The 22,192-nt window shown below is 43.2% G+C and overlaps 1 protein-coding gene across 4 annotated transcripts in view; it reads right to left on the bottom strand.

Annotated features, from left to right (window-relative positions):
- LOC137545859 (signal transducer and activator of transcription 2-like) overlaps positions 1–22,192 on the bottom strand; it is a 99,390-nt gene that overhangs the window by 5,517 nt on the left and 71,681 nt on the right. For all 4 annotated transcript variants that reach the window (XM_068267579.1, XM_068267576.1, XM_068267578.1 and 1 more), the window contains exons 18-23: positions 19,524–19,573; positions 15,905–15,999; positions 14,166–14,302; positions 11,660–11,848; positions 7,216–7,270; positions 4,799–5,016 (exon numbers count right to left, since the gene is read on the bottom strand). In XM_068267579.1, the coding sequence (XP_068123680.1) occupies positions 4,799–5,016; positions 7,216–7,270; positions 11,660–11,848; positions 14,166–14,302; positions 15,905–15,999; positions 19,524–19,573 (744 nt within the window). The remainder of the gene's footprint in view (positions 1–4,798; positions 5,017–7,215; positions 7,271–11,659; positions 11,849–14,165; positions 14,303–15,904; positions 16,000–19,523; positions 19,574–22,192) is intronic.

The raw sequence follows: 22,192 nt of genomic DNA, 5'->3' as shown, positions 1-22,192 counted from the left end.
CCCTCCAAACACTGGATGTGTGGCCCTGCGATGCACGCCTTCTCCATTGCGCTCCCGTGGCTGTGAGTGTTCTGCACTTGCGCAGCAAGTAAAATGGCTACTGTGAATGCGCAGAACGGTCCCTTCAGGTCAAAGTAATACTGCCTCTGCAGCAGCCGTCTAACAGCAGAGCGTCTCATTGGACATCTGCAACACTGGCCACCTTAACTGGCAGTGTGAGCGAGCAGGAGGTTGCGCAGAATAATGTGCAGGAAAACAAAGACGCAGGAACAAGGAGCTACTATTTCTTGCCTCTTCACACTTGCCTAAAAGGTTGAAAAACTAAACAGAAGTGTACGTAGTGCACATAACTCCAGAAAAACTACAGTCAGAATATTTACTTGGCTCAACAACAATGTGTTTTGTGCTTCTAGCTTTATCAGGTAACACAGATGAGTGCCTGTGTCTATAGGGTGAGCACACAGCCACTCGGCACTGCTACCTGGTGAAATGGCTTTGACCTCTGAAACATGTTGTACAAGTATCTGTTTCTGTTATTTACACTAATTTCTTAAATGTTAACCTTGAGATTCTCCTAGGTGCCGCCATTTAATATCCATACAGATGTTATTCGGGTTTAATTCCTTATCTAACAACATTAGGAAGAATTCTCCTTTAAAGAGAACCTGAACTGAAAATAAAAAGTCAAAATAACCATACACAGGTCATACTTGCCTCCTGTGTAGTCTATTTCTCAATCTTTTTCTCCTCTCCTGCGTCCCATTTGTCTACTGTGATCAATGGAATTCTGCGTTCTCCATTTTAAAATTGGCTGTTACCCCATAACAGCTTCCTGGTCAGCACACTGTTAAACTGTAATATCACCCACTGGAGCCATAGGGAAACGTGGACATTATCTTGCACAATCAGTTGTAACTGACAGCTGCTGATATATAACTGACAGCAACTAGTATATTTCAGTTCTGACAAAATATTGTCAGAACTGTAAGGGATCACTGTAAGAAGAAAATGGTGAGCTTTTGAGAGGAACTGATGGTGAAGTTAGTATGTAATATTGATTTGCAGCAACGTCATGTGTTTATTTTAAATAATTTTACTTGCTCCAGGTTCCTTTTAAGTGTACTTTTTATGAGTGTGTTGCCTAGTACCTGGTTCACATTTGATAAGATAATTTGAACCTCCTAGGAACCATTTTGTGCTGAGCGGCCATTTTGTTTCTTTAGATGCTATTTTCTTTATATTGTAACTTTTTATATTACATCAAATTGTAAATACTGTATTTTATATTTTAAGAAAGCCATTGTGAAGCAATTTTTATGTGAAATCTCAAGATGTATGAAATGGCAGGTTCCCTTTAAACAGCTATTTGTGCTTTCCACAGTGGTGGTTCTTTGTCTAGTTCACCAAGGCTGAATAACACCATCTGGCCAAGAACGATGGATAGTTTTTGTTTTGAGGTTTAGTGCTCATTAATTATTCTCTGCTCATTATATTAATAGCATTCATTGGCTGTTTTTCCACTATGATGTTTTATGATGCAAAATACTTGATTTTCTCCTTTATGACCAACAGAAAGATAAAAAAAAATCTGAATCTTGAACGCACTGCCTTGTGTGTTCTTTTCTTACTTCCAGTCCCACCGATTTGACCGATTACCGAGGCCGACTATGGTGTATGCAAGTATTGTGTGACTGGAGTCTCGAGATTAACCCACCGTGGTTTTTATAACCCAACAACACAGCAAGAGCTTTTTCTAAGCGCTTGCGATTTTATGATTTTAAAAGCTCTTTTTAATGTAATGCTATGAGTTTATTCTCACCTGAGCAATGTGATTGCAACATTCAACCACAGCATTGCATTAACCGCCTCTTATTACGCCGCGAGTCTCGTTGGATATATGACCTACAGGTATGTGTGCCTCCGGGTCTGAATGAACAATTACAGTTTGCACACTTCCTGCCAACTTAATTTAGGATTTGTGGGGGAAGTGCTGTCATCACGGATTCCTAGCATGCAATTGTGCCTTCTCGTGCCCACTGTACCGCTCTTCTGCCTTTTGCAAGGGATACATGCTTTTGTATGCATATATTGCTATGATACTATGATGATAGTTAGTGATGTCTGTATATCCCCCCTCATCCTCCCTTCCTTTTAATGATGTACAGGTGAGGAGTTGGTAAGCTAATACAGTTAATTACTGTTGCGATAGTTTATGAACTAGATTTTGTTATTCGCTAATACTGGGTATATTTATTTTTTCCAGTGATTTATTTCTTTCCCCCTGCCTGCAAGAGTATTTAAGATTAATACAGTACAGTTAATATGTATTAGGGCAGTCCTGACCAATCTGCCCAATCTGCCTGTGGGAGTGGTGTGTGTGGCAGCCATTTGGACAGCGCGGCCATTTGTTTATGTGTTGCTCATTTAAGCATCCTTTTGGACATTGAATGCATTTGAATGCAGGGAGTCGAGCTTGATAAATTGCCAGCCAGAGTTAACATCCAGATTCGCTCCATATCTGTCTGGCCGGGCTGCCCTCGCTGACGTCACAACACTCCTCCCATGGGTCATGCGATGATTGGTGGCTGACTGGCTTGTAAGCGCTGGAGTGAGAGTGTTAGGCCACGCCCCCTGAGGAAGCCAGAAGCCAACGAAACTGCAGTAGGGAGTTGCACGCTCCCCCTCATGGGCCGCCACACTTACACAGCGTGCCATGGGGACATTATAGGCTGGATCCACGCTGAGCCACTTGGGTCCATATCACCTCATGGCAGTGCGACATACAAGGAATGGTGGACATTAACTGCGATAACATACATGGTGAGATCTGCACAATTTGATTTATTTTGGAACTGCTTAGATGGTCATACAGACAGCTTGCCTTGCGACTTACATCGAAGTGCTGCAGCTGTGTGATGTTTGGCGAGGTGTATTATGCTGCAAATGCTGCTTGACGACCCCAGCTTTATGACTTGTGATCTTTGCGATTACTAACAATGCTATGCTGTGACTGTGCATGAGGAACTCGACCAATGAGATCATTTAACACACTTCAGCAAGTCTAATGATTGCCCTTAAGACCTAGGTTCTCAACGTGTGGTACGTGTACCCCAGGGGGTACTTCTGATGGTTACAGGGGGTGCTTGGGCTTGATTTACTTAACCAAGAATAACAAATTTAGAGTTTTAGAAAATTATAAATCTTATTTAAACAACATTAGATTAGTATTTTAGCTAATTAAAAGTAATAGTAAATGATTGGTCATCGTTTAGAACCAATCATCATGTACACTAAATATATATTTGTCAAGGGGTACTTGAGATAATGTATAATGTTTACTATGCCAAGGGGTACTTGGTAAGTACAGTGTTTTAAAAGGGGTACATACCAATAAAATGTTGAGAAACACTGCCTTAAGAGACGCAAGCTTATTAATCCATCATTTACCTTAGGGCTGAATGAATGGTGCACCTTTATTTGATATGTCTGTGCTGTGTGAGGCGGGGTGGCCATCCCATGAGTTTTTAATTTGTCACTATATGTAATTTAAATAAATAATATTTTTGCATTTAGAAATCAGTTTTTTTTGTATCTTTTTTGTCGCTATGGCAATGGCACATATGTCAGTTCGTTTTTCAATCCACTTTAAACTTTTGGTATTGTATTGCATTGCATTGCATTAGCAAGAGCTTTTCAAATCTACATCTAAAAAAAAGCTCTTGCAGTGGCAACTGAGCCTAAAATATTGTACCAAATTGTAAAAAGAGTGAAGGGCAGACAGTGGTAGAAACAATCTCATCTTGAAAGTTGAGGACTCTGAGGTGACATCACTGAGGCTTCTCTGTGCTTATTTGTACAGTACAACGCTGATGCCTGCCCCTTGCTGAGCCGCCACCACTACTTCCCATCAGACATCAGATCAGCAGTGACCAAAGATAGAAGAACGCACACAGTACAGGAAGTGAGCTCATTGGTCACTTCCTGCATGTGAAGTGCGACTGCACGGGTACTGTTCCAGCTTCTCCTCTCTTTGGGCGCCGCTGATCTGAATAATAGAGAGGCAGCTGACTAAGGGGAGCTATCCATCCTGGGGGGCAGCAACCTAAACCAGGGACAACCTATAGTGGGAGGGCTACCTATACTAGGGAGCTACCACTGGATACTTATACTGGGGGGTTAACTATGGCAAACTATACTGGGGCCCACTTTTGCTACCACTATTGTTATTAGTATTGGGACGGTTTACCCAATACTTTTGGGGGTACTTTACCTGATACTATTTGAGGGACACATCTACCGGTATCTACCTAATACTAGTAAATGGGGGACTCACATGCCAAATTAATACTGCTCATCAGGGGGCAGCTATGGCTACCTAATACGGATACACAGTATAGGGGCACAGATAATACTGTTATCTGGGAAACATGGCTACTTAATTTAACTTAACTATTTAATTTGTTTATCTTGGAGGTGTGTGACTACTTAATTATTTTATCTGGATGCTTGTGACCAAATATTTTTATTTGGCGGCATGTGACTACTTGATTATTTGGAGGCATGTGACTTAATTTCTTTAATTTTGAGGCACATGGTTTTTAATTCTAACATAATAAGATAGTTTCAGAAAAACCTCCACTATCCAGCACCGTAAAAACACAGACAAAGAAAACAAATGTATGTGAGAAAGGATGCTGTTTTTATAGGGGAAGAAGGCAAAATTTCAGTGTTTGACATAGGCACCATATTACCCAGATACGCCACTGTACAGTACTCTATACACTTTTCACACACTTACCATTCATGATGTGGCTCAGACCCATCTCAGGATCATTCTGAGGGGTCCCCGGGGAATACTGTGGTGTTTCAGAGAAATAGCTTGGTGTTCCCGAAGCAATGATGTGGCTCAGACCCATCACAGGATCATTCTGGGGGGTCCCCGGGTCATACTGTGGTGTTTCAGGGAAATAGCTTGGTGTTCCTGAAGCAATGCTGATGTCTGAATCATCGTCAGTTCTAGGTTTAAAGAGAAAAAATGTGGGTTGCTTAATTAAAGGATGTACGTTATTACGCTTCATGGACTGAAACAAATTTGAGTACATTCCGCACAGGTAGACACTCATAACTTTTCTTTATACTCTTCCTACTCTCACACAGAACCCTCCCTCTACCGACATCAAACCCTTAAACACCCCTGGTGTGGTGGTGCCTAACCTTAACCCCCCCCCCCCCTGAGGTGATAACTAACCTTAACACCCCCTCCCCTACACACACACACACACGCACGCACGCGTGCCTAACACTTAGGACCCTCACCTCCTAACCAGGTGTGCAGCTTGGCCTAGACAAACTAAGCAGTCGCTTGAGGCCGCACCCACAACAGGGGTCTCCCATGCTGTCAGGGTTGCCTTATCTGTGGCTTGCTTGGACATTGCTGCCACACCATCACTCATACACAGACCTCAGATCAATGGCAATGAGAACAGAGGGGAGAGTGACTATGGAGTAGCCTTCAGATGCGGAAGTGAAGTCATTAGTCACTTTCTACATTTGAAGTGTGCCGCACGGTTACTGTGTGACAGGGCGAGGAATGACCACAAATTATGTGCTGCTTTGAGCCACAAAATCATCAGCAGCACCCCTGCTCCTAACCCCAATATTTTTGTCGCAATAGACAGCAATGTTGAAAGCCACAATTATAAATGCCAGTGGAAAACGTAGTTCTTGAACCACTTGAGGACCACAGTGGAAAACCCCCCTAAAGACCAGGCACAATTTTGTGAAAATGGCCACTGCAGCTTTAAGGCCCAGCTGCAGGGCCGCACAACACAGCACACAAGTGATTCCCCCCTCCTTTTCTTCCCACCAACAGGGCTCTCTGTTGGTGGGGTCAGATCGCCCCCTGGATGTTTATTTATTTGTTTACTTATTTTTCGATAAATGTTTATTTTTTAAATAAATGTTGCTATTTTTTTTAAATGTGTTTATATTCCCCCCTCCCTCCCTTTCCCCGCTGGCCAATCCATGTGATCAGCTGTCATAGGCTTCAGCCTATGACAGCCAATCACCGCCGCCAGTCAGGAGGGAACAGCAGTGTCACACGTCTGTCCCCAGTACAGCACTGCTGCTGATTGCAGCGCTGTACAATGTGTAGAGACGGCGGTTTCGCCGTCTAACAGTCTCCTGAGCGGCAATCGCTGCTCAGACTGTAGTCGGGGCGGAGCTCCGCCCCTCAAGCAGGAGATGCGCGCGCAGCCTGCGCGCGATCTCCTGCAAATCCCAGCCCCAGGACTTGATGCCAACTGGCGTTAGGTGGTCCTGGGGCTGCCGCCGCGACCACGCCCATTGGCGTGGGGCGGTCTTTGAGTAGTTAAAAATGCAAAAAAAAAAGTTATTGTGATTGTGAATTATTGAGTGAAAGGTTGTCATGCAGGAAGGGTTTTTTTTATCCAACCAACTTTCTTGACATTTACTACCTTTTTCCTGAAATTGTAACAATTTCAAATACGTTAAATCTAACAATTTCTAAAAAAAAACAAAAGAAAACAAAAACTATTGGATAGGCAACGTGTGGCCACCTTGCGTAGATAATTGGTGCTTCAAGTCCATGTGACAGCTGTGTTAACACACTGTACTATAGACCTGAAGATTCTGCCTGCTTGTGGAACCTCACTAGTCCCGCAGAACATGTCCATTCTGGAGACAATAATAAGAAAAATACATTTCTCTAGACTTCGTCTGAGGCAAGAGGTTTCATTACTCATGCATCCTTTGGTGCGCCTCGTCACAATTTGTGTACAGTTCTTCCCTCCTCCCCAGGGGTGTCCCCTGTGAGATTACCCAGCAGGTTTTTGGGGTTTTTTTTGGAGTGCGACCCAACCCATCCAGAGAAGATTTCCTATGCAAGAGGAGATGGTATTCTACACATGCCTGATACTATGGTTGCCCATCAGTAACCCAGTTTTGTCAGTATTATGTCTCATTTGTTATCCCGTTGCCTAAACATATTACACTATTTGGTTTACCTGGTGTTCTCAGTTGCTTTTTTTCCCACTTTTTCATCCCAGTTCCCGAGGTTTGTAATTCATTCACCAAATGCCCTTCATAAGCTTCAGGAAGGGTGGGATGAAGACAGCCAGACAGTAACCATCCTTGCAGCACTTGCATAGATGATTACTGCCATGTTTGTAGGTCTGTTCTAGTTTGCTACTTTACCTCTTAGAAACAATAATCAGCCTGCGCTTCATGTATTTCTGATATTCCAGCGATACTGCAAAAACAAAAAAGAATAAACTAGTAGACACAGCAAAGGACCCAGAAGAAAACACAGTTTGTCAAAGTTCATCTTTGTTCTTTTTACTACAGAGATAAAGATGATGGGTAAAATGTGTCAGTTTACATGCTGTACATTTACTTGCCCATTGTCGCATTTTCCTGCAGAACTAACAGAGAAAAAAAAACAACACTGCTGCACCTTCTGGATTGAAATGAGAATAGGAACTGCCGGTAGTTATGCAATTATGTGAATTCTACTTCTTCCATTGCCACATGATGGCCACCACCTAAGAGTCACTACTAGGGATCATGGGAAGTGGAGACGAGGTCATCAACATAGTGAAGTGTTGGCACTTCAGTTCTGTAGCCATATACTTAGGAGATGCTCTCCAAGGAGCGTCCATTTACTGATAAAATAGGGAGAACGGGTAGTTCTAAAAAAACTCTTGTGTGTTTTTGGTGCGGTTGTAATCTAACTGCCAAAAACATTATTTCTCTCTCCAAAATAATGCTTTCCAAAAATGCCCAGTTATTCAGTCTCTTGTGCCATGTCTAACCCTGTTTGTCCTTCTGTCTCCCTTTATGCCTCCTGTCTCCATGTGCCTCCTTCAGTCCCCCTGCGCCACCTCTGCTTCCTTCTGTGGCCTTTAAGCCTCCTTCTGTCCCCATGTGCCTCCTTATGTCCCCCTTGTTTCTTTCTTTATCCCATTGTGCTACCTCTGCCCCGTTCCCCCTTCAGTCTCTCTCTCTGCCTCCTTCTGTCCTCTTGTGCCTCATTCTTTCTTCATGTGCCTCTTCAGTCCCTATGTGCCACCTCTGTCCCCTGCACCTTCCTCTGTCCCCCATGCCTCCATTCTGTGCCCTTGTGTGTCTTCTTCTGTCTCCCTGTGGCTCTGTCTGTCCCCCTCTGCCTTCTTCTGTCCCCCATTGTGCCTCCTTCTGCCCCATTTGTGCCTCCTTCTGTACCCTGTGTGCCTCCTTTGTACCCCTTTGTGCCTCTATCTGTCCCCCATTGTGCCTTCTTTTGCCCCACTGTGTGCCTCCTACTGTCCTCTTTTGTGCCTCCTTCTGTCCTCTTGTGTGCCTCGTTCAGGCCCTCATGCCTTCTTCTGTCCCCCTGTACCTCCCACTGCCCCTCTGTGTACCTCCTTCTGCCCTCCTATGCCTCCTTCTGTCCTCCATTTTGCTTCCTTCTGTCCCTGCGTGCCTCCTTCTGTGCCCCTGTGTGCCTCCTTCTGTCCCCCTTTGTGCTTCATGAATGTGGAGCCCTGCCTATGTGTATTTTCTGGTGAAACGCTGCCCACATCACGCATATTTTAACGTTGCCTCCATTGCGTATGCTCTGGTGAAATGCTGCCGCATTTACTTTTTCTGGTGAAATACGATTATTTTTGGTAAAATGCTGCCACATTACGATTATTTTCATGGGTGTATCGGGGGGGAAGGGGGGGGGGGGGGGCACGGGGGGATTCAGGACTGAAGCTGGTGGATGGACAGTACCTCTGATATTGGATTATGCTATGTCTGTTTGTATTTATGCTTTCCCTGAGTGATTACCTACCTCAAAGAGTGAGTGGAAGATTCCAATTCTCCCTGTGAAATCTTTGAAGCTGTATTCAAATATCTCGGTGGATATAACAACTTAAGTCATATATGCTGGTCTGTGATCTGTCAGCGGCCATATCTGGTGAACCTTTACTATATAAGCATACTGGTGGAGGCACGAGGATTGCAGTGAAGCACAATCTTAATCTCACGGGTGAAGCTGGTGGATGGACAGTTGTTTTGAAACCCGATTATGCTATGTTTGCTTGTATGTTATGCTTTCCCTGAGTGATTACTTATCCCATGGCGCAAGGTGAAGACTGCACAAAGATTGCGGTGGAATAAGTGGCTGAGCCTATTATGCTGATCTGTTGATAAATCAGCCATTGTCATCACTGAGAGCAATCTTAATGGTTTGATGTATTAGGGGTTCTAAGTGATTATAGCAGTATCACACTATGTTGTACTGGCTCTCTCTCTCTGAGGACTGATCTAATACGAAGAGGATTACACACTGGTGAACTGAGAAATACTTAGTGGACGTGACACAATCACCTAATTTGTCTTTGAAGACTAGTGACTATTGACGGTTGTGAGCGCTACAAGAAACTGCTATAATATATTTGAAGGAGGTGATACCACCTAATTCTTGTAACAATCCAAATCCAATTGCTTGAGCTGCTATTTACTATCAATTTCATTTTGTGTTGGGTTGTTTTGCATTGTGGGTGGAGCGCACAAATCATTCTGTGTGTAATAGATCCACAGACCATCTCCATCTCTGGAAACCCTGACTGAAAACCCACCTGTTCAGTTTGGCATTTGCAGAAATATAATTTTTGTTGTGTGAATACTTCATCCTACTACAAATTACTGAATCTGAGAGACCCTAAGCGCTTTGAGTCCAATGGGAGAAAAGCGCTATAGAAATGTTATCAGCAGGCATCAAGACTACATTTCCTAACTCATCAATCCTTTTTTCTTATGAGGTATTCTCTTTCATCTAGTTTCCCCAATGCCCTAAATTCTTTAGATGACCGATTGGGGTATTTTTTTTCAATCAAAAGGAGTTTTATGATTACAACTTTTTACTGGCCAGTTCATCTGCGATTAAGGATCTAGCGTGGATATTTTAAACCTATAGCAGCATGGTCTTTGTTCCTATGATTTGGTGCTTACACCCAGTTTATATGAACAAATTTCATCCACAGCAATCTGGTGGGTTGTGTACAGCTCAGACAATTTATACCAAAGATGCCTAAATTGCCTTATTGCACATGATTTGCTATTAACCATCTTTTTTGCATAATATTGAAAAATAAAGTAAAATGTTTCAGCTTTCTTTTTTAGCTGATGAGATTACTTATCATGAGTCCAACAAGCAGTTGATGCAGGAGGCATGTTCAACCCCTCCTTGCTACTAGTATACAGCCATGGGGCTATAGAAAGATGCCATTCGAACATTAAAGAATACATTTGAAGGTATCAGAGGATGGTTTGGAATGTTTATAGAGTGATTTTCTACGAGCCCAGATTTGCTAACTGAAACACAGAAAAATGCTATAAAACTTAAATACGCAGAGCAGATCTGTTAATTCAGAAAATATAAAATCAATAATAACATGCGCTAAAAAGCAAAAATACTTCACGGTTTATTCAAATATTTTAAAATCTTAAAATACAAAACACCAGTTCCAGCTATCTGATCACATCACTCCTTCCATTCAGACACTCACTCAGTGAAGCATTTTTGCTTTTTAGCGCATGTTATTATTGATTTTATAGTTTGTGAATTGTTTTTGGGGGGTTGAAGGGATTCCCTCATATAACGTGCAGCTCATTAGATAAATCACCTAGTGCTAATTGTAATATTTACATAATTCAGAAAACAACATTATGTACATTCTGACTTCTCTGTTTTCCTTGCTAAATTGTAGATATGTGGTGGAAAAAGAAAAGGAACTATGGAGGCTGGGCACCCGGAAAAACGGCTGTTGTGCACATCCACCACCCCCTGGTCACCACACCCCCCCGCAAGCCTCACTGTATGTATCCATGAAATTATGATGCAAGACACCTGACAGGTTTGATGCTTTGATTATATTCATTACCGCATGTCATCTGGCTGCAAGCAGTGAACAATTTGCAACAACAGGACAGTGCCCGGTCTCTTTATCTTCATGTTTTTCGTTAAATTGTAGATATTGTTAATATATTATAATTGTAGATGTTCACATTATAGTGTGAAACCCGGGTTCCATTGTACGAATTGCTTCAGTGACTAAATGTGCAATATATGAGCAATTACAATGCAATATATTAGTGACTGAAATATACACTTCCAAACCACATCATCAATTGTACTATACAATCAAATCTAATCTATAAGTACCTAGAAAACTGGTACTAATTATCCTTAAAAAGGTCATTCGGTGGAACAGCATATAGACGAGAAAGAGCCAAAAGTGCAAGAAGTGTTGTATACATCACGCGCTCCATTAGTCAAGATATGAGTAGTATTCTTTAGTTCTTGCTATGTGCTTGTGGATCAGGAGGAATCTTGTTTGAACCCTGTGATAAAAGTTAGGCACCACACTTCATTGTATTGTACCTTGCACTCCAAGAATCGTAAAACACCTATATCTTGATTAGTGGACCATACTATAAAGTTATTTCAATTAAGATTTGTATAGTCAAAGTATGCAGGATGGTACTTGATTTGAGAGAGGTATTGTTGAGAGAGATACCATATGAGAGAGGTATTGTTGTGACCTACAATCCAGCACCACTTACGCTAACGTGTTGGTACTTCACTAACATGTAAAAGGACCAGACTTACCATCACTTCTCTGCTCATAGTACTTCCCGAATGCCTCATCTTTAGGGATGTTAGGGTACAGATAGCTCAATGGGTTCTCTGGGATATTTTCCTCTGCTAAAAGTTGGTAGTTGCGGATAATCTCAGTGAGGGGTATATACGATAATTCTTTCTTTGTGTATGGCACCACAGAACGGATCGTGGAGGTACCTATACGGGGAAGACAAAAATAACACATCAGGCTGGGAAATATATTTCACCTCCTAATATTATAAGGCAAGTCAGTGGCGTCAGCATTAATGCTTTGAAGTGTTGGAGTTCCAGTCTCATGTTCCATGAACTGTTAAATGCACTCCATAGAGTTCTGCTGAAAATGTGTAAGGGTTATATAAATGCACAGTAAAAATAATGGGTTGAACTTCCCAAATGATTTCCAGTACTAGTAGAAACAGGAAAAAAAAAAAAAAAGTACACCGGGAGCCTGTTCTGGTGTATTATTGCCAGGTATAGGATAAAGGAAAGTAGGTTATAAATATACTCACAAGTGTGGGTTACTCCCAGAGGCAACCATAAGGGCATGGGGGGGGGGGGGAGATACCATCCTCACTATGCCTTTGGAAAAGATGTATAGGTCGCAGCTCCAAAAGGTACACGCCACAGCCAAGTTGTGGGATGAGTCCCCTACCAATGTAGGGTAATTCAGGTAAACTTTGTACAAAAGCAGGAAGCACCCAAAAATATATATAATGTAACTCTTAATGTAAGAAAAAAAATCCTGGTTTCACCACCAACTAGTGGCTGGATAGTGTACTGTTTGAGGGCTTTGCCTTTGACACAGGAAACCAGGGTTCGAATTTCGTCTCTTCCTGTTCAGTAAGCACGCTCTAGTGGCTGCAGCTCTGGCGCTTTGAGTCCACCAGGAGAAAAGCCTCCTGGTGGTAATGTCCTGTGTCTTGTCTAAGTGGCTTTATCAGTTCAAGCAAAACTAAGAAATAATTAGAAATATTATCGTAAGAGAAACAGAGGCGCCAGCAGGATAAAAGGTAATAAAAATTTTAAAATTTGCTGGGAGGCAGTGGTGAACTTACCTCCGGAAGGCAGACTCAAAATACTGTCTGAATTAAACAAATAAATGTATTATTGGTACCCCAAAAGATGCAACGCGTTTCGCAGGCACAGCCCGCTTCATCAGGCAATAAGACAGAGGTGCCATTCGTGCTACTGACGAGCTACTGTTTGTCCCCTATCTTATTGCCTGATGAAGCGGGCTGTGCCTGCGAAACGCGTTGCATCTTTTGGGGTACCAATAATAAATGTATTTGTTTAATTCAGACAGTATTTTGAGTCTGCCTTCCGGAGGTAAGTCCACCACTGCCTCCCAGCAAATTTTTAAATTTTTATTACCTTTTATCCTGCTGGCGCCTCTGTTTCTCTTACGATAATACTGTGTCCACCCCTGGTGGAGGGGTGACCTACCCCTACTTTCCTGATCTACAGAGAGCGACATCTTAATCCTGTGAGGACAGGTCTAATCTCCTCACCTGCATCTACAGTGGTTGCCTAAGAGGTAACCCATGTTTGTGAGTATATTCATCTCACACTTACATTTATCCACGGTTTCCAATACATACTACACTATATTGGGCTCTCGTGTCTCCTATTTAAATAATTAGAAATGGATATGTAATATTAAGTCCAGATTCCGAAAAATCTGGCTTATGATTTGCATTTTGCAAAAAATGCAGGGAAACCACTTCCTAGGACAATCTCAAGCCTTAAATTCCAGTCATCCCCCACAACAGTTAGTCAGTCTATGTAAATTGAGCAGTGGTGCAGTGTCTGCAAGGATTCCCCAGCAGGAAATGAAAAAATTCACTCATTACAATATATTGCAAGGGAGGCTCCTTGCTGTAGGTGGGTGGATTGAGCCATATATCTGCAGTTAAATGTTGTATCAGTGTGTGCCTAGGGTATGGAGTCCTATCAACAAATTACTACAGAGGTCCACGATTTGTGGTAGCCCTTCTTGTTGTGTTCTCAAAATAATTATTTTGTCACTGGCATTCTAAAGAACAGCACATGCCCAATACAAAAATAAAGTTTTAAATCATGATGTGGCTTCCTTGTTTGCCAATGAGAAATATTTAAAACCTGGTACACAATTATGATTGGCCAATTACTGATTAATTTTACGATCTCCATGTAGTATGAGGGTTTACCTACACAATCTGCTCATAGTATTCAATATCTGTTAACCCTCATGCTACAAGGAGGTGGTAAAATTGGCCAATATAAACTGAAGGTGTGTACCAGGCTTCATTTTCAGGTTTTGTTGCAAATATCTGGTTAGTTTCATGTAGCTTATAAACTGGCCAAACCAAAAGCAATTTCTGGCGAATACATATCTAATTTCTGGCGAATACATATCTAATTAAATAGCGTTGTGTAATATGTTGGCGCTTTATAAATACAATAAATAATAATAAATATGATCTGAGTTGTTGACTTGTGCAATGGTCTTCTATACCATCTTGGTGGTCCACCCAGGAACACGTGATGCCGCCATCTCGAGTACTCTCACTAAAGCGCAGAAGGAAGGTACCCTGCTGCATGGTCTTCAGAAGGGAGTCCTCCACACTTCGGCTTACAAAACCCATCACATAACTGAAGTAAAAAAAAAAAAATCAGGAGAATTTTATTTGGAATATGAAATACTCGATGTTTCTTAGCTATACAAATATGGCTTAAAGATGGAAAACATTTATAAACTGGCATATGGGTCTGTGGTTCAGAATCATAGTCCAATTTATTTCGCAATGGGTTGTACGCAGAATTGCGTTTGGCACATACAGGTTCGGTGATAGTACAATATAAGCATACGGATTAGATACAGTAGAATACATATAGGCTAGGCACAGAGTAGACAATACCAATTAAACAACATTGGGTGCAAAAAAATACAATGGTCATAAAAGAGGAAATGGGTAAATGGGTGGGGGGGGGCAAGGGGGTAGGATCAGGGGGGAAAGGACTGAGAGCCAGAGAACACAACTGCCATACTTCGGTGCTACCAGCCGCACCTGTCGTCTTTAGTTCAGCAGTATAGCATCCCATTTGGGGTGAGGGGAAGGTGGCTGTCATTTTTCTGTGCCATCGGCCGCACCTGGTGTCGTTATTTCTTTTAAGTCAGTAAGTCAGTGGGAGAAGGGAGCAGGAAGGTACAGGAAGGGGGGGGGGAGTTGGAGAAGAGGGAGAGGATTGGGGTGAAGATGCTGTAACCAGGGCAGAGGGACAAATGTCAGCAGTAAAGCCCGTCTCCCCTGGAGATATATTTTGTGGGTTCACAGTTTTGTTTTGTTTTTTAACTGCAATCTCCTTAAATGTGTAGCTGGTTAATTGTTGAGGAGTGCAACACACTCTGTAGAATGTAGGTGTCATTGCAGTAGAGCCAGTAAAGCTGTTGGGGTAAAAAGATATGCCACACATTTTACCTCTTCTTGTGCAAACTCTTAAACCAATGAAACAGGAGAATTATGTGCATCTTTCACACAAAGCCATATACTGTTGCTAGCAAACAAATAAACATGTTTGTATTATTGAATAGGATTAGTCTACACAAGGTTGACATTTCTGGGTGTTTTGTTTGTTTGTTCATGCTGGATACTGCAATCTCCGAACATTTTCCATATCTCTGGACTGCAAACCTGCCCAAGCATTGTGAGGGGGGTGAATTGTTCTGTTGGAATCATTTTCTATTTAGAAAAATTTAGCTGGCAAAAGAACACATAGGTAGTTGAGAAAAAGGATGACTAAGCTCAATTTCATGAAAAGCAAAATTGTCCCAGAGCTTGCACATTGAACAGGGCCGAGTCCGCAGGGGTTACCTCACCTAGGCCACCGCCTCCCTTCAGATGTGCTCCATGCCGCTCTCTACCTTCTGACACTTCCGACCTTCTAAACCAAAACTTCCTCTGTGAAGGTGAAAGTGGCAGGAAGATGAAGAGTCTCGGGAAGTGGCGGTCTAAATGAATTAACAGCCCAGAACGCCATATGTGGGCAGAACTGGGAGCTACAGAAGGAAACAGTAACATTTGAAGACCAATTCCTTGGCATTGGTCCCTTTTGAGTGGGCTTATTCTTACTCTTATTGCCGATTCAAAAGCAAGAAAAAAAAAAAAAGTATAGGCCCTTCCTGCACTTTTACATTTAAATCAGCATGCCTCATGTTCCACTCAGATGTGTGAAATTGTGAAACACCATAATTACCCATCATTCCAGATGTCCTCGAGGTGTGCTTTCACCAGCCCAACAATGGCATCAAACCATACCCAGAAGGTGAACTGAACTTTGGGCATGCTTTCCTGTAGAATGAAAGGCTCAATAAATGATTAAGTTACGCACACACACAGGAGACAGCGAGTAGATTAGCTTTATTTTATATTGCATAACCTGCTCTCAGTGAATACTTCAGAAAATTCTTGTCCAGTACGGATGTAGTGACTGAGCCAGATGATGCTGTGCAATATAAGCAACTCATTTGCAGTTTACAGTCACTGATGAAGCAGTAAGAGAGGTTTAACTTATTAACCTGGGTTCACACTTGGGGGGAGATTGCGCTGCACTTGTCGATCCCTACCGATCGGCAAAGCCCTAGTGCAGTATCACCATAGAAGGGTGCTCTCACAGCAGCTTTTCAGTTTTTAGACAAATCGAAATCTTGTTCCACGTACAATTTTTCAGCTTAATGCAAACCTGAATCAATTTTAAAATAAAAAAAACAGATACTTACCTATAGAGAGAGAAGGCTCTGGGTCCTATTGCGCCTTCCCACTCCTTTCACGGTTCCCTCATTCTAGCACTGTCTCCCCCATAGGAGGCTTTGGAAGTCTTCAGGAGCCAGAGTGCTCCCCAAGACAGGTGACTCTGTACTGCACGAGTGTCCGTGAGAGAACGCATGCGCACTGCTGCCCATCTGCGGGAGTACTTGGGCTCCCAAAGACTTCTGAAGCCTCCTGCGGCGGAAGATAGCAGTCTTTGACCTATTGGTCGGAGACTGATAATGGAGTGCCAGAGCTGGAAAGGGAGGTTTAGGAGAGGAACTGGAAGGCTCTATAGTACCCAGAGCCTTTCCCCACCTTAAAGTGAACCTCCAGACTAAAAATCGACTCAGCAGCACTGAAAAGGCCTGGTGTTTCTTTAACAGTTTCACAGCATCAGAACTTTGTTTCTCTTATACAAGCCTCATTTTTAGCTGCACAGAAGAAAACTGCCTGGGCATTTTCCCCCTGATGCTGTGCAAAGCATGGTGGAATTTCTGACATTGTTATTCTCGTTCTGCTGTTTTGGTGCAAATTTTTTTTTTTTTACATTTTGAATTTGACATTTGAAGCCTAGTGCGCGCAGCTTGGAGGGGTTATCAGGACACAGGACAGTTGGAAATGTGTCTCATGCTCCCTGTCACCTCCTTTCAACCAAAAAGATGGCTGCCCCCATGACAAAGATGGCAGCCCCCATGAATCACAAACATTTGCCTGTTCTTTTAAAACAGGGTGGGTAAAAGATTATATTACCTATCTATTCTAATTAACATAACTAATGTAACTTAATGACAGTATGTTTGTTTAGACTTTAAAGTGGATCCGAGTTAAACTTTTACTCATGCATAGTTGTGTTCCTTTCATATAGCTTATAGGGCCATTCCTCAAGCCACATACTTTTGTTGTTGTTTTAATACTCAAATTCCCTATAAGCTAAACAAGCCTCGCCCACAGCTCCTTTTGTGCCTTGGCACTCTTAGAGCAATGTAGCAAGGGATTATAGGAGATCAGTCTGGGCAGGAGGAGGAGGTGTTACTAGCCAGAGATTTCAGAGGCAGAGGGGAGGAGGAGATGGGAGTGGACTTTTCACAGACTGAGGGCTAGAGATGATATCAGCTTGCCTGTGTAATGTGACAAGCAGAACATGGCTGCTGTAATTGTATCACAGGAAGAAATAATCAAACTGTTGAAGCCGTTTGCAGCTAGATTTGCTGTGCAAACTATCTAAATTTTAGATAAGATATTTAGACAAGTTATCGTATTTTTCGGACTATAAGACGCACCGGACCATAAGACACACCTAGGTTTAGTAGACAAAAATCAGGGTAAAAAAAAAATAATATGCCAAACCTAGTGCATCCATAGTCCAGGGGCGTCTTATGAAGTTCCCCCACCCCTCCATGCAAGTACAGTTAAATTGCTTATAAGTACAAGAGTAGCTACTGTCAATAAGATTCATCAGGGTACATTTATCAAACAAGGCTGCAAGAAATCCATCTGCTTTAGTAGTGCAGATAAAGCATGCATGTTCTCTTACATTTCCCTCACAATGGATGGCAAGTTAAAGTCTGAGACCAATTTACCACAGAAACTGTCACATCTGTAGGAAGTGCCTAATGAAGGTTCTTATTCTAACCCCACTATTCCCCTTCATGTATCAGCTGGCACAGTACATCTAGTTTCAATACCTTGTGATGTGTTATTACCTGGACAATAAAGCATCCAGCAGTGTTCCCGATGTCCAGAACAGGTGCTGCAGCTTTAGCCTGTGGCTTCCCGCCCGCTAGTTTAAGTACCACGATGCACCCAGCAATGCCCACTCAGCTGGTTACTGAGTATATCTTGCAGTGTCTGGGATGGTGTCCTGCCAGGATACTGCAGCCCATGTCTTCAGTGCCCACACGGAGTACACTATGAGAGATGTACCATGCCGCATCTGCCCTCTCATTGCTGATGTGCATGATCAGGTCTCGGAGTGAGAGAGCATCAGGACCGAGGAGGGAGTGTCTCCAGAGCAGATCCTGCTGTGTCTGGTGACTTCCATCAGCATCCCACAGTCCTCGGAGTTCCTGGCAGAGGCCACCACGCTGCTTCCAGCCTTCTCACTGCTGATGTGCGTGTCCTCCGCGCACATGCGCCGCCAGGTCACAGAGGGAGAGTGCGATAGGACAGAGGATGGAGTGTGTCCTGAGCAGATCCTGCTGTATCCGGTGCCTTCCACCATCATCCCGTGGTCCTCGGAGTTCCTGGCAGAGAGGCCACCATGCTTTTGGTCCTTTCACTGCCGACATGCATAATCTCGCCCATATGAAGAGAAGGATGAAAAGAGGGCTGGCACACAAGGCTAGCCTCCAGCAATCTGTCCCCCTGGAGATGTAATGTGCTCCAGCAGTAGCAACTCACAGCAGCAATGGTAAAGAGACAAAAAGCACTGGGCACCAGGACATCTGCTTCCAGTGCATTTATTGGACAGATACAGGTACAAAATACAGTTTAGGCAGAGGGAGGGGTGGGTCTAACTGCCGTTTCACGGATCTAACCGCTTCATCAGATCTAACCGCTTCATAATCCCACCCGGAGGTCACCTAGCGAAAGAGTGCTGTCCTGTGCACCACGCATGTCATGTATTGAGACAGAGGAAGGGACTTTGAGCATGCGGTCAGCAGCTAGGTAAACCTGGCCACTCTGCAACCTGCTAAGCATAGTCCGAATACATACATTCGGACTATAAGACGCACTGACTTTTCCCCCTTAATTTTGGGGGAGAAAAAGTGCGTTTTATGGTCCGAAAAATACGGTACTTGTTATAGTTAGTTTTTCATCTCAGATCCGCTTTAATTTTTTTTTTTTTTTTTTTTTTTATTTAAAAATCGTTTCAGGCTCACTTTGAAGAAATGGGCAAAAAGCTTGTATTCCTTTAAAAACTGCTCTGCAAATTGCAATGCAAAATCACTATCCTCAAGCACTTATCGATTGCGTTTTGCAGTGTGAACTAAGCCTTGCATTTCACCGTAAGAAAAAAAAATAATAAACAAAAACTTACAATGCATGCATTATGGGGATCTCACCTTTGAGAATTTACTCCATGTCACAACACTGTCCCGTGTGGGTACTGCACCTTCAAGTATAAAAAAAGAAGCAGCAGCTCAGCCAGAGAATTCAAAACCACACAAAGGAACATAAAAGACATAAAAAATTACAACTTTCACAACATCAGTGTAAGGATCCGCTCAGCTGGCTGCACAGGCAGACAGCTGTTTGACCATTCCTTGTGTCTGAGGGATGCAGGTCTCTGGATAAGAGACCTGGCTTTGTCTTGCAAGTTCCAAACCTGCTCTGCTGCTGAGGGATTTGCATACATTGGTTATGCAAATCATCTAGCTGCTGGCAGTATAAAGGTTGGGATCACCCACAATCCTTTGCTGGTCATTCCTTCAGGGTTTGTTGTATACACTCCTAGAGTGTCAGCCATGCTATTTCTTGTTAAAGTTATCTTAGAGTAATTCTTGGAACTGTACTAGGCAGTTTCCTAGTGCAGTTAGATTGCCTATCTGTTTTGTCTGTCTGTTGCGATTGTCCTGTCCCAGCGGTGGTCGACAGGAAATCGTTCTGTTTGTCTGGGTGCTAACTGGGGCAGCGGTTGCTACCGGTAGCCCCTTCTGATCTGTCTTGCTTGGATCGCACTAGTCTTGCGCTGTGGATCCTTCTGTTCTGTTTTCCTGGATCGCACTAGCCTCTAGCGGTAGTGCTGTGGATCCTTCTGATCTGTCTTGCCTGAATCGCACTAGCCTTGCACTAGTGCTGTGGATCCTTCTGTTCTGTTTTCCTGGAGTATAGCTGGAGCAGCGGTTGCTACCAGCTATCTCATCTGCCTGTCTTGCTTGGATCGCACTAGCCCCTAGCGGTAGCGAATGTGGATCCTTCCTAGCTTATTCCTGTTTTCCGTTTGTCTGTCTTGTGTGATACGAACGCTTGCTGTAGGCTCGGTGAGGTAACCGTTAAGCAAGTGCTCGCGTTCTCTGTTTCGTGCTTGTATGTCGGTGGTTAGTTAGGCGTGCTTGTCTCTGTTGTGCTTAACACGCGGAGACCGCGCTGTAAACGAGTTCGCTGTTGCGAATGAGTGCGGTGTTCGCGTTTAGTTAGCGTTTGTTATTTTCGTTACTTCTCATTGTCGTTTGCTGTGCCTTTGCTCCTCTCGTGTTCTGTTCTGATCTGTCTTGTGTCACTTCTGGCGATCGCCCTTCTCGCGATCGCGTTCCTACTTTTGTTTCTGCTGATGTGTGTTCACCGTCGCAGGGTCGCAACTAGATTGGTGAACACACATTCATCTTGTACCTGTGCTCTTTCTCTTTAAGGGCTGTTCAGCCCCGCATTGTCTTGATCTGTACAATCCCCATCTGGCATCTGTGGCCGTGCAGCGGTTGTACTCGTCTGCACTCCACAGCGCCATCTGCCGGTGGGAATTGCCCTCTACTGGTGCTTGCACCAAAGCTGGGTTCCCCCCTTCATACGCTTGTGGAGGGTTTTCGTTGTGCCAGTGCGCATCTTGTGCGCTGACCAACGAAAACTATTCCGCAATCGTTACAATCAGCCCTCTTGTTTCGGACTGTCAGAGAAAAATAAAGCCATTGCTGACACTCCTAAAATGTGTTTTCTGGCTGCCGAGTGCATTCTCTGCCTAGAATACTAGCTAAATAAGTCACCCCTGGAAGAAATGGGCCAATCAGGTGTTCTGGTATTGCAGACAAAAATATTATAGTAGAGGCCCAGAATCTTAGCAAGGCAAAGAGTTATTTTAGTAAGATGTAAAGAGTGGAAGTCTCCATATACAGGTCCTTCTCAAAAAATTAGCTTATTGTGATAAAGTTCCTTATTTTCTGTAATGTACTGATAAACATAAGACTTTCATATATTTTAGATTTATCACACACAACTGAAGAAGTTCAAGCCTTTTATTGTTTTAATATTGATGATTTTGGCATACAGCTCATAAAAACCCAAAATTCCTATCTCAAAAAATTAGCATATCATGAAAAGGTTCTCTAAACGAGTTATTAACCTAATCATCTGAATCAACTAATTAACTGTAAACACCTGCAAAAGATTCCTGAGGCTTTTAAAAACTCCCAGCCTGGTTCATTACCGCAATCATGGGTAAGACTGCCGACCTGACTGCTGTCCAGAAGGCCATCATTGACACCCTGAAAGCAAGAGGGTAAGACACAGAGATACATTTCTGAACGAATAGGCTGTTCCCAGAGTGCTGTATCAAGGCACCTCAGTGGGAAGTCTGTGGGAAGAAAAAAGTGTGGCAGAAAACGCTGCACAACGAGAAGAGGTGACCGGACCCTGAGGAAGATTGTGGAGAAGGACCGAATCCAGACATTGGGGGACCTGCGCAAGCAGTGGACTGAGTCTGGACTAGAAACATCCAGAGCCACTGTGTACAGGCGTGTGCAGGAAATGGGCACCAGAAACAGCGGCAGAAGCGCTTGATGAAAGCAACTTTTGCATGTCATTTGGAAATCAAGTCTGGAGGAAGACTGGGGAGAGGGAAATGCCAAAATGCCTGAAGTCCAGTGTCAAGTACCCACAGTCAGTGATGGTCTGGGGTGCCATGTCAGCTGCTGGTCCACTGAGTTTTAGCAAGGGCAGGGTCAATGCTTATAGACAGGGGACTAGGGTAAGGGAAATATAGGAACATAAGTAATATTCATGTGCATCACCTTTCCAAATG

The sequence above is a fragment of the Hyperolius riggenbachi genome, chromosome 2, assembly GCF_040937935.1.
Source record: "Hyperolius riggenbachi isolate aHypRig1 chromosome 2, aHypRig1.pri, whole genome shotgun sequence".
Taxonomy (NCBI): domain Eukaryota; kingdom Metazoa; phylum Chordata; class Amphibia; order Anura; family Hyperoliidae; genus Hyperolius; species Hyperolius riggenbachi.
This window is presented reverse-complemented; position numbering and strand designations above follow the sequence as displayed.